This window comes from Pan paniscus, chromosome 2 (genome assembly GCF_029289425.2).
Source record: "Pan paniscus chromosome 2, NHGRI_mPanPan1-v2.0_pri, whole genome shotgun sequence".
Classification (NCBI taxonomy): Eukaryota; Metazoa; Chordata; class Mammalia; order Primates; family Hominidae; genus Pan; species Pan paniscus.
In genome coordinates this window covers 195,087,083-195,102,506 of record NC_085926.1, presented here as the reverse complement: position 1 = coordinate 195,102,506, position 15,424 = coordinate 195,087,083, and the positions used below count along the sequence as shown (strand labels likewise).

The 15,424-nt window shown below is 35.8% G+C and overlaps 1 protein-coding gene across 29 annotated transcripts in view; it reads left to right on the top strand.

Moving 5' to 3' along the window:
- The window catches only part of DLG1 (discs large MAGUK scaffold protein 1), a 261,372-nt gene that overhangs the window by 71,268 nt on the left and 174,680 nt on the right, over positions 1 to 15,424 (top strand). Inside the window, exon 1 of one of the 29 annotated variants that reach the window (XM_063602661.1) lies at positions 6,965 to 7,166. The exons of 27 other annotated variants lie outside the window; for them this stretch is intronic. In XM_063602661.1, coding sequence (XP_063458731.1) covers positions 6,975 to 7,166 — 192 coding nt within the window. In that variant the 5' untranslated portion in view covers positions 6,965 to 6,974. Of the gene's footprint in view, positions 1 to 6,964; positions 7,167 to 15,424 lie in introns of those variants that run through there. One more of the 29 variants, XM_063602671.1, reaches the window with a different exon arrangement.

Genomic DNA, 15,424 nt, shown 5'->3' with positions numbered 1-15,424 from the left:
TTTTTCTTGCCTGATTACACTGGTTAGAATGTCCAGTACAGTTTTGAATAGGAATAATGAGAGTGTAAATCCTTTCTTTGTTTCTGGTCTTAAGGAGAAAGCATTGTCTTTCACCATTAATTATGGTGTTAAATGTAGGTTTTTTGTAGGTGCCCCTTATCATGAATAGTTGTTGGATTTTGTCACGTGCTTTTTCTGTGGAGATACTTTGTAGTTCTCAAATTTGGCACAAGGAAGCTTTTCATAGTTTTTTTTTTCTGCCAGATAGATGGTAATTTTAGGATCAACTGTGCGTTGCATATCATGTAGCCTTAAATGAGAACCACGGCAGATAATTTAATACCATTTGTTGAACAAATATTCATGAAGTGCCTGCAGGATGCATTTCTAACAAGTTCATTTGCTTCTGATGAATGTTCAAGATTTGGATCTAGTAGGTTAGAGGTCAGAGTTTCAGACCCATAATAACAAAGTTTTGTTTCCTCCATGAATTTATTTTTTAAATGGTTTTAAATATTTAAGCATAGAGCTATAAACCTAATACTGAGCCCAGTTCCAGCTTTTTCTAAAATAATAGTTTTCTTTTTGTTACCATGAGCAGTATCATTAGCATGGCTCTTCTTGCACCTTTTTTTTTTTTTTTTTTTTTTTTTAAGAGACAAGGTCTCTGTCATCCATGCTGGAGTACAGTGGCGTGATCATAGCTCACTGCAGCCAGAACTCCTGTGCTCAGTTGTCTTCCCCCCTCAGCCTCCCAAAGTGCTGGGATTACAGGAGTGAGCCACCATGCCTGGTCTTCTTTCACATTTTTATCACCCATTACTATGACAAAACAGTGCCACTCAGAGTAGAGTGGCAATCCAAATAGCTGTTTTTTGTGCTCAAATTTAGGTGATTGAGATTATACCAGGTTTCCTTTTAGAACAGATTTATAAATAATAATACACAAAGCAAATTATTTGCATGAATTTGTTGGTGTTCCTCTGATTCTTATGCTCTCCATTGTGACCATGTACATTGCGGTTTCATGGTATGATTTGTATCTTACAGGTTTGCCCCATTATTGAAATTGTATGTAGTCACAGTTTAATTTGTTCATTTCTTCTAATTGGCTGTCTTCAACTGTGAAAGCAGCTGAAATTCTGTGGTTAATTGAAATCAGTCAAGGTAGTGCAGTTTGATCAAGAGTGAATGTTACTGCATTTGATTTGACATTAATTTTAATTTTCATTCAACATTTTATTTGGCAGAGTAGCATTTTAGTGGTTTTTGTTTTTTGGTTTTTGTTGTTTTGTTTTTTGTTGTTGTTTTTTGTTTTTGTTTTTTTTTTAACAGGGTCTGGTTCTCTTCCCCAGGCTGGAATACAGTGGTGCAATCTTGACTCACTGCAACCTTCACCTCCCAGACTCAAGCCAACTCCCACCTCAGCCTCCCGAGTAGCTGGGACTACAGGCGCCTGCCACCATGCCTGGCTAATTTTTGTATTTTTTGTAGAGACAGGGTTTCGCTCTGTTGCCCAAGCTGGTCTTGAATTCCTGAGCTTAAGCGACCCGCCCGCTCGGCCTCCCAAAGTGTTGGGATTATAGGTGTAAGACCACACCTGGCTGTATGTTAGTATTCTTACAACAAAATGTAATCAGTTGTATGGTATTTTTGCTAAATCAACTTTGTAAGCCTACTTATAACAGAAATGTCCACATTATTGTGGGCTATTCTTTGCCAGACAAATTGATGGCAAATTCATAGGTATCTAATGTTACTGCTTAATTCCTGCCGTTTCAAAAAGACAGCAAATAAGCAAAACCACAGCATTAATTCTTCATGTAATTTAAGAAAAATAGTGTTTCTCTAACTCCATTAATCATTTAAATCCCATATGGTTCTCTTACAGCAGTGTGATCTAGCTGCATTTCTTCACTGTTAAGAACTATTAGGCGCTTCTGTTGGAGATAGTTTCTAATGTTGAAATTATCAGTGAATGTTCATTAATTCTTCATGTTGAAGCTGTCACCATGGAAACTTAGGTGTTACAGCAACTAGTTATATGCTATAACTTACTTAGCATTAAGATGATTAAATAACTTACTATATGTAAAGCAGTTGGAAGAGTCATGGAAAGCAATGTCATTTCTTAGCAGATACTACTATCATTTTATTCTTGTTTTTTGGCAAGTGTGAAAATTAAATTCAAATATTCTTTAAGATGTATACTTCTGGTCTTGAGATGTAACATCACTTTGTGATCTTACCTAAGTCCTCTGCTCTGTAGGAATTACAATTGTTTACATAAAGATGCTATTACTATCTTTGGTATGAAACTCAAATATTTATCAATAGATTTACCATGATGTTTTGAAAATCAGTGGGATTGGGGACAGTGACATGTCAAAATCATCCAGGAATTAAAAAAGAAAAGCACAACACTGCTCATTTAAGCACTGCTGGTCTACAAGTTTAGCTTCTTTTGGACTTAAAAAATTTGTTAGCTTACCCTTGTTTTATGATAATAACTTAATAACTCAGCATTTGTTTGATAATGAGTTAATATATAATGAAAAAATTGCATGACTAAATAGTTGGATGTTTTTACTATATTATTTGATCTCCAGTTAATGTGACAGGTGAAGGAGTTTGGTTGGGTGTTGCTCTTGTATTTTAACCCTTTTATAAGATTTCAGTTGACAGTGAAATTTTAAACATGGAGCTGTAATATGTAATATAGGTAGTATTTATTACCATATATTTACTTAATAAATTCATATTTACATTTGTTTATTATATAAATCTAAACAGGCAGTTTTGAGTAATGCAAACATTTTGATAATATTAATCTCAGCATCTTTTTTTCCCTCTATTTTGTTATACAGTATTGAGAAAAATCCAATTTAAACAGATTAGTAATTGAAAACTGTTTTAAAGCTTGCCTGATAGCCTTAAATTGTCATTCTAGCAGGTAGAAAGAATAGTAAGGACTTTGGACTTGACTCGCCAAATATCTAACCTTGGCTTGCGTTTATTAATTGTTGAAAATGAGCTTTGTAGTCAGACATGATTCCCATTTCTGCTAGCTGTGACACCGTGGATAAATTATGTGACTCCTCCAAGCCTTGAGTTTCTCTCATTTATCAAATGGACGTTATAATACTTTTTACCTCGTAAGAGGTAGATCATATTTGGATTAAGTAAGGTAATTACATGTGTTAAAGTATATCCAAATAATCATATTTGGATTAAGTAAGGCGATTACGCTTGTTAAGGTATGATTTTCAAAAAAGCAAAGTTCTTAGGCAAATGTAGAATGAACATGTGTCACAGATTGTATTCCACTCACTTGTTAATGAGAGAAATAGTAAGATGTTAAACTTGACCAGAGTGCATTTGTTATCTAAGTATTTATAGGCAATGTTAATAGAAGATTGCTGAGTTAGATAAGAAACGGATTAATATCCAACGAGGCCAGGAATTTAATCTTTGTGGTTATCTGGGCAAAAATTATTTGCTTCTCTATTGAATAAAAAGCTACAGGTTAACATATATAACTTCACTGTCTAGGACTTTTTTTTTTTTTTTTAAGAGACAGGCTGTCACTCTGTCACCCAGGCTGGAGTGCAGTGGCTCAATCATAGCTCAAGCAGTGGCTCAAGGGCTCAAGTGATCTTTCCACCTCAGCCTCCCAAGTATTTATTTATATTTTTTTTAGAGATGGACTCTTGCTGTGTTGACTAGGCTGGTCTCGAACTTCTGGCCTCAAGTAATCCTCCCACTTTGACCTCCTCAAGTGCTGGGATGGGACTTCTAGTAAATGGTGTGTTAAAGTGTGCATTCCCCTAAATTAGAATTTCTCAATTTAGGCATCCTTGATTTTGGGGCTAGATCATTCTTTGTTGTGGAAAGCTGTCCAGTGTGTTGTTATAAAATGTGTAGTAGCATCCCTGGCTTCTACCCACTAGATGCCCGTAGACTCTTTTCCTCGATTGGGCAGCAGACATTGCCAGGTGTCCCTGGGGGCGCAGAGTTGTTCCATGTTGAAAACCATTGCCCTGGATAATCTTGAACAACCTTTGTCTCTATACAGCATTGAATGTACTACCAATTTTTTTGCCTCTTTTTCCAAGCTTTTGATAATTTTTCTGACACATGAAAGCACTTTGCAGAATGCCTGACTAGTAGTAATTATTAAATGACAATTGCTACTGTTATAATTATTTATTATTATTACTTAAATATTGTTTCTTAGGTAGTTTGATAGGTATTATTTGGCTGAATGTATCTGGGATATTGATTTGTTAGATAACATCATTAAAAAGCAGAACAGCCTAAGACACTTCAGTGCAAATCTATCAGATCCACTCAGAGTTTCAAAATAGTCAAAATTAGTCATTTTTCCTAGTAGGTCCCAAAATCAAATGCATGTTTTTTATACTCTCTTCTGCAGTTTTAGGTATGGTAAATTTTGACCCAAAATGTATACGTTGAACTCATTCATTCAGTTTACTAAAAAAACAGACAAGAAACACTGGTTAATTCCTAGTAATCATTAAAATGATCATAGCACAATATTATCATAGTTGAATATATTACATGTTTATTGTGTAACCAACTGAATAAGGCAGACTGTATTGAGAGCACAGGCTAAGTGGACATGCTTGAACTTTGCCTGACATTTTGTTCTATTAGACATGTGCCAAATAATGTGCTTGCTTATATAGTTTTAGGGGAGCAGACATGTCTGCACAGAACTGAATTTTATTAAGACTCAGCGTGTACAACCTACAGGATCAATGAGACAAATCCCCCATGTGCACAAAAATTGGTGAAGTTGTATTTTGAGATTGACACAAAATGAGTTTACTTGGTAGTATGGATAAATAAATTGTTATAGATAAACACCAGTATTAAAACTTGTTACACATTTGTGCTTCCAGGTTTTTAAAATTAAAATTTGTAAATTTGAAAATGAAAGTTTTAAAATGGAAGAACATTGGTGACACCTCTGAGGCACTGCAGTGAAAAAGGCTGAGAACCACAGCTTAACAACTATGGCTCTGACTTAGTAAATGTATTTTTAAATATAAAGGCTTCTAAGGAGCACAGTTTACTTTTTCTTGCCCTAGTTACAGTTGACATTTGACTTTTCATTTAAGTTTCACAAGTCATGTGATTTGCAGTTATTTACCTGTCAGGGTAATTAGATTGGAGAACCAGCTATTTCCTTTACTGTTTTAGAAATGTAACCTAGTTTTTTCTCTCTCTCACCCTTTATACAATTACATAAGTAGGAATGGAGCAGAATAGAGAATTGTGTAGGAAATTGGAATTAAAAGTGTTCTTGAGCAGGTTTGGAATTAGAGTTATGGTTGGTGGTAAGGGAATTTTTGTCTTTCGGCACGCTGTTTCTGGTGTATAGCAAAATATAGTATACTTTTCCACAAACAGCTTTGCTTACTAAGCATACAGAGACCAGGTTGTTGAGTACAAATATATGAATTGATAATTTTAGTTTTGTAAAATTGTTCTTGTTTTTGTTTTTTGTTTTTTTGGTTTTTTTTTGAGATGGAGTCTCACTCTGTCGCCCAGGCTGGAGTGCAGTGGCGCAATCTCGGTTCACTGCAACTTCCATCTCCCAGTTTCAAGCTATTCTCCTGCCCCAGTCTCCCAAGTAGCTGGGACTACAGGTGCGTACCACCACGCCTGGCTAATTTTTTTGTGTTTTTACTGAGACAGGGTTTCGCCATATTGGCTAGGCTGGTCTCGAACTCCTGACCCTCAGATGATCCACCCACCTCGGCCACCTGAAGTGCTGGGATTACAGGCAGTTTTGTAAAATTTGACAGTCTTCATTAGCAATTATATTTCTTAACTGCAATATAGATGTAGTACTTAGAACAACCCAAATAATAGTGGAAGAAAGAAAAGATCATTACATAGATGAAGCAGTAAATATTCCTTTGTGTGTTATTTAGTATTTTACTGGCATTTGTTAATTCAGCTTTTGAGTTTCAATAAATATTGTCCATTTAAATTATAGTGAAGGTACTGCATAAGATGTAACATTTGTGTGCAAGATTTTAAATATAAAATACTGTAAGAATGACATTTTCACAGTATTTTATTTGTTGCTTTGAATGTAATTAGTTAATGATAGCTTTTCTGCAAAGGGTTGATTAAAAAGCCAAAGCACAGAAAATAATATTTGAAAGAGTGGATAAATCAGTGATATGTCGGTGAATTAAACTGCTTGACTTTCTGCTTTTAAACTTTCCATATGGTATAGATATACATCAAAATTGGTTCAGTAATGTTTTTCCAGATTTTAAGTGATTTTGATGTATTAGAAAATACTGAACTTTTTTTACTGTCCAAGTTTAATTTGTAATTATTCTACTTAACTTTGCCAGATGATTGATTTTTGTTGTTGTTGCTTGAATTGTTTATAGAGAGGAATCAAACTACAAAATGTGGTAATTGAGGTACTCTTTTTACCATTAAAACTATACTTTAAATCAGACTACAGTGTTTAGTGGTGTAGTAAGAAAGCACCACATATGACAAGCTCTGGGCTCATCTCTCATTGAACCGTGTCATGAATCCCTTGCTGCAGCATCTTTGCCCCTCCCCCAGAGCAGCCAGCATATATTTGAGCATAGTGGCTCTGCTCGAGTTGTATCTTATTCTCATGGAGGAGATAGCAGAGCTCGTACTGCAGCAAGTGGAGCTCTGTGGTGAATCCGATGCTGGATTAAATTTTAAGGATATTAGCAAGGCCCTGACAAAGTGGTGCTAAATGAGCACTTTCATTCTGGTAATTTGGCTATAATTTTAGTGAAGCAGTTTTATTATGCAGGAAAAAGAAACAGCATTTTAATTCCAATCATAGTATACCGACCTGATCTCTGCTGTGGGGGTGGAAACAATGAAGAATGCAACATTTTAATACAGTTTTTTTTAAAAAGAGTGCTTTGGATCTAGATTAAATGTTCAAGACAGTCAGCAAACAACATGCACAAAGGCATTTTTCTGGAATTTCAGTCTTGGATCGATTTAAATGCTCAGGGTCTGAAAAAATGTCTCCTAGCATCAAAAACTTGGATTGCTTTTCTCCGATGTTATGCCACTGTAAAGTAGCATGCTCCAACAGCACAGTATCCTTAATGTTTGGATGTAAGGTGGGTTTGAATAATACTTCCTTAAAAAGCTTGGTTTTAAAATCCAATAGTATTTCAGCAAAGAAATATAATGTAGGTTAGATGGTTTGATTGACTTTAATTCATGTAATAGATTCCTGTCCTTTGTGTGTCTGACATGAGTAAAGAATTGGTCTGTGCACAGTTAAGATATAGTAGAAAAGGATCTGATTTTTATGAAAGCTGCATGTAAAATGTCATTTTCCATTAATGAGGATTAATTATTGACTTGGTTTTTATGTGTTGCTACTGTGGAGAATTAAGTGTACAGGAAACACCATTGATACGCAGGACTGGAGATGGTTTCTGACATCACTTTGATGGAAGAAACTGCTTGTGGCAGGTTTAATATTTAAACTAATGCCATAGACTTTGATTTTGATACTAAATTGTGTTGCTATTTAGATTGTATAGAGGAAAGAAAGCTTTTGAACAAAATAAACACCAAAAGAACCATGACTTTACTACTCATTTCCTATAAATGAAACTGGTTAATTTAGTAATGTGTTCTATATAAATAAAATGAATGTAGTTTGCCTTAAAGATGGTTATTCTTATATAAAATATTAGATGGAACAAAGAACGGGTGCATTTTTACCTGATTTCTGCAATCAAAAACAACATATGCTGAGGCAGGTAGATCATGAGGTCAGGAGATCGAGACCATCCTGGTTAACACGGTGAAACCCCATCTCTACTAAAAAGTACAAAAAAATTAGCTGGGTGCGGTGGCGGGTGCCTGTAGTCCCAGCTACTTGGGGGGCTGAGGCAGGAGAATGGCGTGAACCCAGGAGGCGGAGCTTGCAGTGAACCAAGATCGCGCCACTGCACTCCGGCCTGGGCCACAGAGCGAGACTCCATCTCAACAACAACAACAATAAAAACAACATGTGGTTTAAAGCTATTTGTAGGAAGAGAGCCCTCTAACGTAGTATTTGGGGGGAATAATTACTTATTTTGAGGTATTGTTTTGAATCAAACTTTTTTTTCTTTTTAGTTTTTGTATGACTGAAACTTTTCAATTGCTGATGTGAAGAGGTCTCAAATTGCTAGCTGATTAAATTAGGCTGAAAGGTTGTTAAAGAATATATTGCTTTTCTGGTCACCCAAGCATTTTTCCCTCTTTACATTAAATTCTTTGTTTTGTCAGAGAATTCTTATTTTCCTACTGAGATTTCAGAAATTTTCTGAAATAGGAAGTGGAAATGATTGCACAAGAAAAAGTATGCTGCTGATAGAAACAGATTTTTAACAAATTTAACATTCGTATTGGTTGTTAAACTATGAGCCAGTAAAAAATTCATATGCATTGTTTAAATAGCTAAGGCTACATTTTTTTTCCCTAGGTGTTAAGCCTGTTTTTTCATGTGGTATGTACAACAGAGTGTTTTAGGAAAAGGATTTTAAATTTTTTAAGGAATATTTTTATAAAGCTAATCACTGTAAAAAATGTTCCTCCTTATATGTAGGTAAATTAAACATCTTATGTATATAAGATGTTTCAAAATACTACTCTTATTATAAAAGGTTTTAAGAAGTAACATGGCATTGCTCATGACTAGTCTGATAGTCTTGGTGAACTTTAAAGTCCTCCCCTTTCCTCCACTCCTTTAAACCACCTTGGATGCTGTTAAATTCATTGCACAGCAACACTTGAGGTTCTTGGTTGCCCTCTGGTGGGAAAATGAAGAAAATACTGTATTGAAAATGTCACATAACTTGGTAATTAAAGATAGTTAAAAGGGCATCTAAGTTATATGTTTACAATTTAGGAAATCATTAGATACTTTAATTTGGGAAATAAAAAGAAGTGGGTTATTTTGGGGCTTAACCATTTGTGGATAGAGTTTTTAAAAATTGTTTTCCAAAATGTTTGAATTTTATGGCAGGTAGTACTGACAAGAGACATGTAGAAATATAGTTTCTAAGACTACAGCATCCTAGTCTCATTTTTCATTAGTGTATTTTGATAGATGCAAAATTTATTTAAAGCTTTGTGGTGAAACTGACAAGTAAATTAATTAAAAATTTTAATATGTGATTAAAGAAGAATACACATTGGGAATTATACCAGAATTATCCCACAACTTCTAGTTAAAACATTTCAGAAATGGCTTGAGACAATAAGGGTAAACACATCTTTCTTTCCAGTGTATAAACTGATACCAGTATTGCGTGTGCAAAAAGTTTATTTTCTAACAGTACTTCTAATGTCAATTAATAACTGTTTACTTCCTTAATTTGTATGTAAACAACAAGTAATCTTACTATGTAAATTCCAAATCACATTTAAAACTAAGCTGAATATTTTCATTTATGGCAATGAGCTTTTGAAAAGGAATAAAAACACCACCTTGTTTGTTGGAAATTAAGTATCTTTAAAAAGTCAGTTTTCTATGGGACTAGAGTTTACCTCTTAACCATTCTGTTCTTTATGAGACATTTATCCAAGAAGGTTACAGTAATAGATTATCATGAAGAAGCAATATGTTTACTGTAGAATCTTGGAAGTCCCCATGTGTGTCAGAGTGAGAGTGTGCATGCGTGTGTATAATTGGAGCAGTATCACCAAAACATGAGTTAATTTCTGGTGTCAGTCTCTGTGGAAAGAAGCCTGTTTAATCTCTCATGTCTCGCGTTAGAACTCAGAGAAAGGACCTTTGGGAATGTGAGGAGAATGCAGAGGACATTCAAGTTCTTAATGTAGAGACTATGAAGCTGTTTAGGAGGCAGTTCTTTAGGGGTGGATGTGAACAGAAATTAGCAAAATCATAGTGCCTCTGAAGGTATGCCAACTCTGTAGTGTAGAATTAGCTATTTCAAAATAGGAGGCACAGTGAGGCCGGAGCCTAAGGTCCCTAGGAGGAAATGAGGTACGTGATGATCAGAAACTTATATTTTGTGAAGCTAGTTAAAGTTGTTTGTTTTTTTGTAGTATCAAGCTCTTGAAAGTTATTGCCTTTACTAACTGCCCTAAGAGAAGCCGTCAGAATGCTTTTTGTAATAAAGCATTAAAGTATGTTTGGTGACAGCAGTCATTGAAGTGAGAGAATCCCAGAGGGAAGGCAGTACACCCAGTATAAAGTCAGGAGTGTTTTTTTGGGTGTCTTCTCTCTGCAGGGAAATAGTGTAAGGTGTTAAAACCTTGGCAATTCTATTTTATTGGAAAAGGTACTGTTCCCACTTAGCTGTGTTTCTTGGCCAGGGATACAAGTAGCTTCAGGGACTTGTTCATATATCCTTGCTATGTTGCTTCATATTCTTAATGATTTGTTTTTTGCTGTTAAAAGATAATTGGGTGGAAAACGAGAAGACCTATCTTACAATTACATCATTTTCCCCACTACCCACCCTACTTCTCCCTGGGTGAAATATGCTTAAGATATTTGCAAATAATAAATACTAAACTAACAATGACTTTAAACAAATGGACCCCTATTTTTTCCTCATTATAGTCAGCTTGGAAATATGCAGCTGCTACAGCTGTGGACATCTTTTTTCTTGGGCTTTGCTTCATTGAAAGATGTCTGTTGCAGCTCTAGTCATAAAGACGGGGAAAAGGTGGAAAGGGGAAAGGAGTGTGGTTTATAAAGCTAGTAGATGTCTGCGTATATTTCATTGATTGAAACTGTGTCACACGGACTCTCCTAGTAGTAAGGGAGAGTTGGAAACCTAACTACAGTCAGCTGTTCGTATCCGTGGTTCTGCATCTGTGGATTCAACCGACTGTGGATCAGAATTCGGGGAAAAAAATTGTGTTTGTACTGAACGTATACAGACATTTTTTCTTGTCATTTTTCCCTGAGCAATACATTATAACAACTATTTACATAGCATTAACATTGTACTAGGCAATGTAAGTACTCTAGAGATGATGTAAAGTATATGGGAGGATGTACATAGGTTATGTGCAAATACTACATACACCACTTTATATCAGGGGACTTGAGTATCTTCAGATTTTGGTCTCTTTGGGAGGTCCTGGAACGTGTCCCCCACAGATACCAAAGGATGACTGTACAGTATTTAGCTTTTATAGCCTCTATATTAAACAAAAGCAAGGAAAACAGATTGTAGTGTTGGGCAAAGCAATCTACAGTGTCTGACCTAATGCATACACACAGTATTTTTACTGAAGTCGGATTAATTTTAGAGCTTGTCAAGTAATGTGTCTGTTTAGCTGAGATAAAGCAGAAAAGTGCAATTGAGGCTCTCTCTTCACACATCTAGTTGGTAAAATGTCTACATAAAGGTCGAAACATAGCTTTATTGAGTGTTTGCTTCCTGTTATGTTTCTTTTTTTTTTTTTTTCCTTTTCTTTTTGAGATGGAGTCTCACTCTGTCACCCAGGCTGGAGTGCAGTGGCGCAGCCTCGGCTCGGTTCACTGCAACCTCCACCTCCCGGATTCAAGTGATTCTCCCAGGTCAGCCTCCCGAGTAGCTGGGATTACAGGCGCCCGCCACCACACTCGGCTCATTTTTTGTATGTTTAGTAGAGATGGGGTTTCAATCAAGTTGGCCAGGCTGGTCTCGAACTCCTGACCTCAGGTGATCCACCCGCCTTGTTCTCTCAAAGTGCTGGGATTACAGGCAGGAGCCACCACGCCCGGTCCCTGTTATGTTTCTTTATCCTTCTCACTTCTTAGTTCCAGCCTTCAGAAGCAAAAGTAAATATTGCAAAAGAGCTACCATTACACTCAAGTAAAAGGAGTATGCCCCTTTACTTTTAGGGTATGGTATGTGGTATGTAAGGTTTCCTTGAAACAGTTCACTGAGCACTAATAGGTAACTTAAGATATTCTTATTTAAGAATACTGTTTCAAAAAGATTTCAAATTGAAAAATACTGTGTAATAAATAATGATCAATAGCAGTTTGCTTGTTAGAATTGGATTAGAATAATTTTTAACAGTAATTAAGGTTAAATGCCTTTTGATATTAAAAGCACAGCCCTCCTCTAGTATCTTCCTTCTTCTAAGATGAAATGTACTTTCTCATGTCTGCGCTACCAAACCTTTACATTGAGCCAGTATCTTTAGGGTACTGTTCTATTTTAAAGTCCCTTTTTATTGACTTCATGGTTTCTCCAAAGGAGAAACAGTATTCTTCAGTGACTATGGGACTCTAGCTAGTTCCTCAGTCTTTCAGGATGGTGTATTAAACTCCTTTCTTTTTCTGCTGGATGGGGGGGGGGGGGGTACAGAGAAAAAAGCCCAAAAACTCCTTTCTTAAACTGAATGAATTAAATAATTTTTTCATATATTGGGAAATAGTTTCTATTAGCATTTGCTGATAGCAGTGGCCCCATAATATGTCTGCAGCTAGAAATAGTTGATTATTGTTCTCCTATATCCATTTAGAACTACACTGTGATATATATTATTAGCCTTTTCTTTGAAAATCTAGTACATTACATTTTGGAATGTAATTTTTCTTATCTTCCTTTAAGAATGTACTTATTTTTGAAATTTTCTTTTTCACACTTTGTATACTTATAAAATTTTGTTTTTATAAATGGAAAGTCGTACGTTTTAAAAGAACATTTTATTTTAAAACAAATACCACTTGGTTTAAATATATAACATTGAAGCAGTGAAATCATTTCAGGAAGTTAAAATAGGGTATGTGTCTTTCTAATTTTTACGAAGAAAATTATTGATTAATTTATTCATTGATTCATTCTCTCAGTAATTAAGCACCTATGCACTAGGTATATAGCAGTAAACAAAGGAAATCTGCCCGTAAGGCATTTATGTACTAATCATGTTACCTAGTGTAACTTTTCTCTTATTAATTTAGAAATTCTGTCAGTGGAGACGATGGAATAAAACTTTAGAGTATTAAATTCTACAGTGTACATAGTAATGTTTTTTAAAGCTCTGTATTAGTTGGCTAGGGCTGCCATAACAAAAACTGCAGATTTATTGGTTGGCTTAGACAGCAAATTTAATTTCTCAGTGTTCTGGAGGCTGAAAGTCCAAGCTCAAAGTGCCGGTGAGATTTCCCAAGGCCTTTCCTCTGTGCATGGTGAGATTTCCCCTGAGGCCTCTCCCCTCAGCTTGCAGATGGCCACCTTCTTACTGCCTCTTCACGTGGCCTTTCCTCTGTGCATGCATATCCCCGCTGTGTCTCTCAGTGTGTCCAAATTTCCTTCTTTTGTAAGGAAACCAGTCAGATTGGACTACCACACCCTAATGGCCACATCTTAATCACCGTTTTGAAGTCCTTGTCTTCGAATAAAGATACATTCTGAGGTACTAGAAGTTAGGACTTCAGTATGTGAATTTTGGTGGGGAGGGCGGGGGACATAATTCAGCCAGCGCTTATTAGTAAAGGGAGAGCCAGAGCTTTAAGTTGACAAGCATGTGAAAGAGGTTTTGAATCTAGGCTTTGATGATATATCACATTTTTGTAAAACATTTTATTTATAAAGTTCACTGAGCATTCGTAAATTAGGTTTGAACAAATCCTATCATCAAGGGAGATTGCCAAGTGAATAAGTAAAGGTGATGTGGTTTAAGAATATTCAATGTTTAAATTACTTGAATTTTCAGATTAAGAAAGTCATTGTAGCCTCTGCTTCTCAATTTGGCCACCCTATGCCTATTTGCTACTACCAAAGAAGAAACATCTTGAGCATGTGTTTGAGAATAGAGGATAGGTAAGAGGACAGTGAACGTTTTGGTAATCTGAGTTTTAATTTCTTTTTTTTTTCTTCTTTTTTTTTTGAGTCCAAGTTTCACTCTTGTCGCCCAGGCTGGAGTGCAGTGGCGCATCTCGGCCCACCGCAACCTCTGCCTCCTGGGTTCAAGCGATTCTCCTGCCTCAGCCTTCCGGAGTAGCTGGGATTACAGTCATGCACCACCATGCCTGGCTAATTTTGTATTTTTACTAGAGACGGGTTTCTCCATGTTGGTCAGGCTGGACTTGAATTCCCGACCTCAGGTGATCCGCCCGCCTCGGCTTCCCAAAGTGCTGGGCTTACAGGCGTGAGCCATCGCACCCGGCCGAGTTTTAATTTCAAAATGCATCTGTGTGTGTTTGATGACTACCTGTGTTTGAATTAATATAGGTCTAAGGTATGTTGTGTTAAGTGGGCTTTTTATGGGTTGGCTTTAGGAACCTAGTCATAATTTACATTGTTATTTTAAATTGTTCCAAACAAGCAAAAAGTACTGATTTTTTGAATATAGCCTATCCATCAATAGGGAACGGTCTCTGTAAAAACATCTCAGACAGCAGGAGAAGTTATAGTTCCTGATTGCTTATTAGTCTTGCAGAAGTAGAAAATAATAACTTGTTTGATAGTACGTTTTAAGGAATGAAGCAGTTGACTGTGTTTTCCTGGACTTACGGTCCAAGAGTGGGTTTGTTCTGACAGTATAGCAGTGTTTTTTAAGAAAATGAATCTATTTTAAGCTATCTTTGGCACTTGCTGGAGATAAAGTACATAAAAAAGAAACCTTCCCTTGAAGTTCATAGCCATTAAGAGATGTGATACGCAAACCACTGGGAACTCCTGGCAGAAGCCTTTTTTTAGGCTTCCTCGTTGGTTTTAGAGAAAAGAGCAATCCATATTTGACATATTTCACAAATTTGAAATGTAAATTATGATGATTATAAATTTCATCATGCTCTTTTCATCGTTTTTGTTAAGTGTTGGATATTTGCTATACAGACTGCCTCGAACACTTCTCTTAGCTGACAGTTACTTAACCCACAGTATCTAGAAGATTGTTCATCATTCTTTGTCACTTTTTATCTTACATTGCTGTTCTTTTTATTTTTAAATAATTGAAGTTGTTTGTAAATAACAGAAGAATAAAGGAGTAATGAAAAATCTTTGTTAGAAATTTTAATTAGAATCTAAACATAGCAAACCCAATTTTTAAAATCAGCATTACTGGGATATAATGCACATATAATAAACTACACATATTTAAAAAGTACAGCGTCTTTAAGTGTTGACATCTGTGTACACCTGTGAAACCATCACTATAATCAAGATGGTAAATGTATCCATCACCTGAAAAAATTTTCCAAAGCTGCTTTTCAGTCCCTCCCTCCTGTCCTTCCCTGTTCTCTTCTCTCCCAGACAACTACTGGTTTGATTTTTGTCATTATAGATTAGTTTGCATTTCTAGAGTTTTATATAAATGGAGCCATAAAATATGTTCTATTTTTAAGTCTGGCTCCTTTCAAATTATTTTGAGATTCATCTGTGTCCTTGCCTGTATCAGT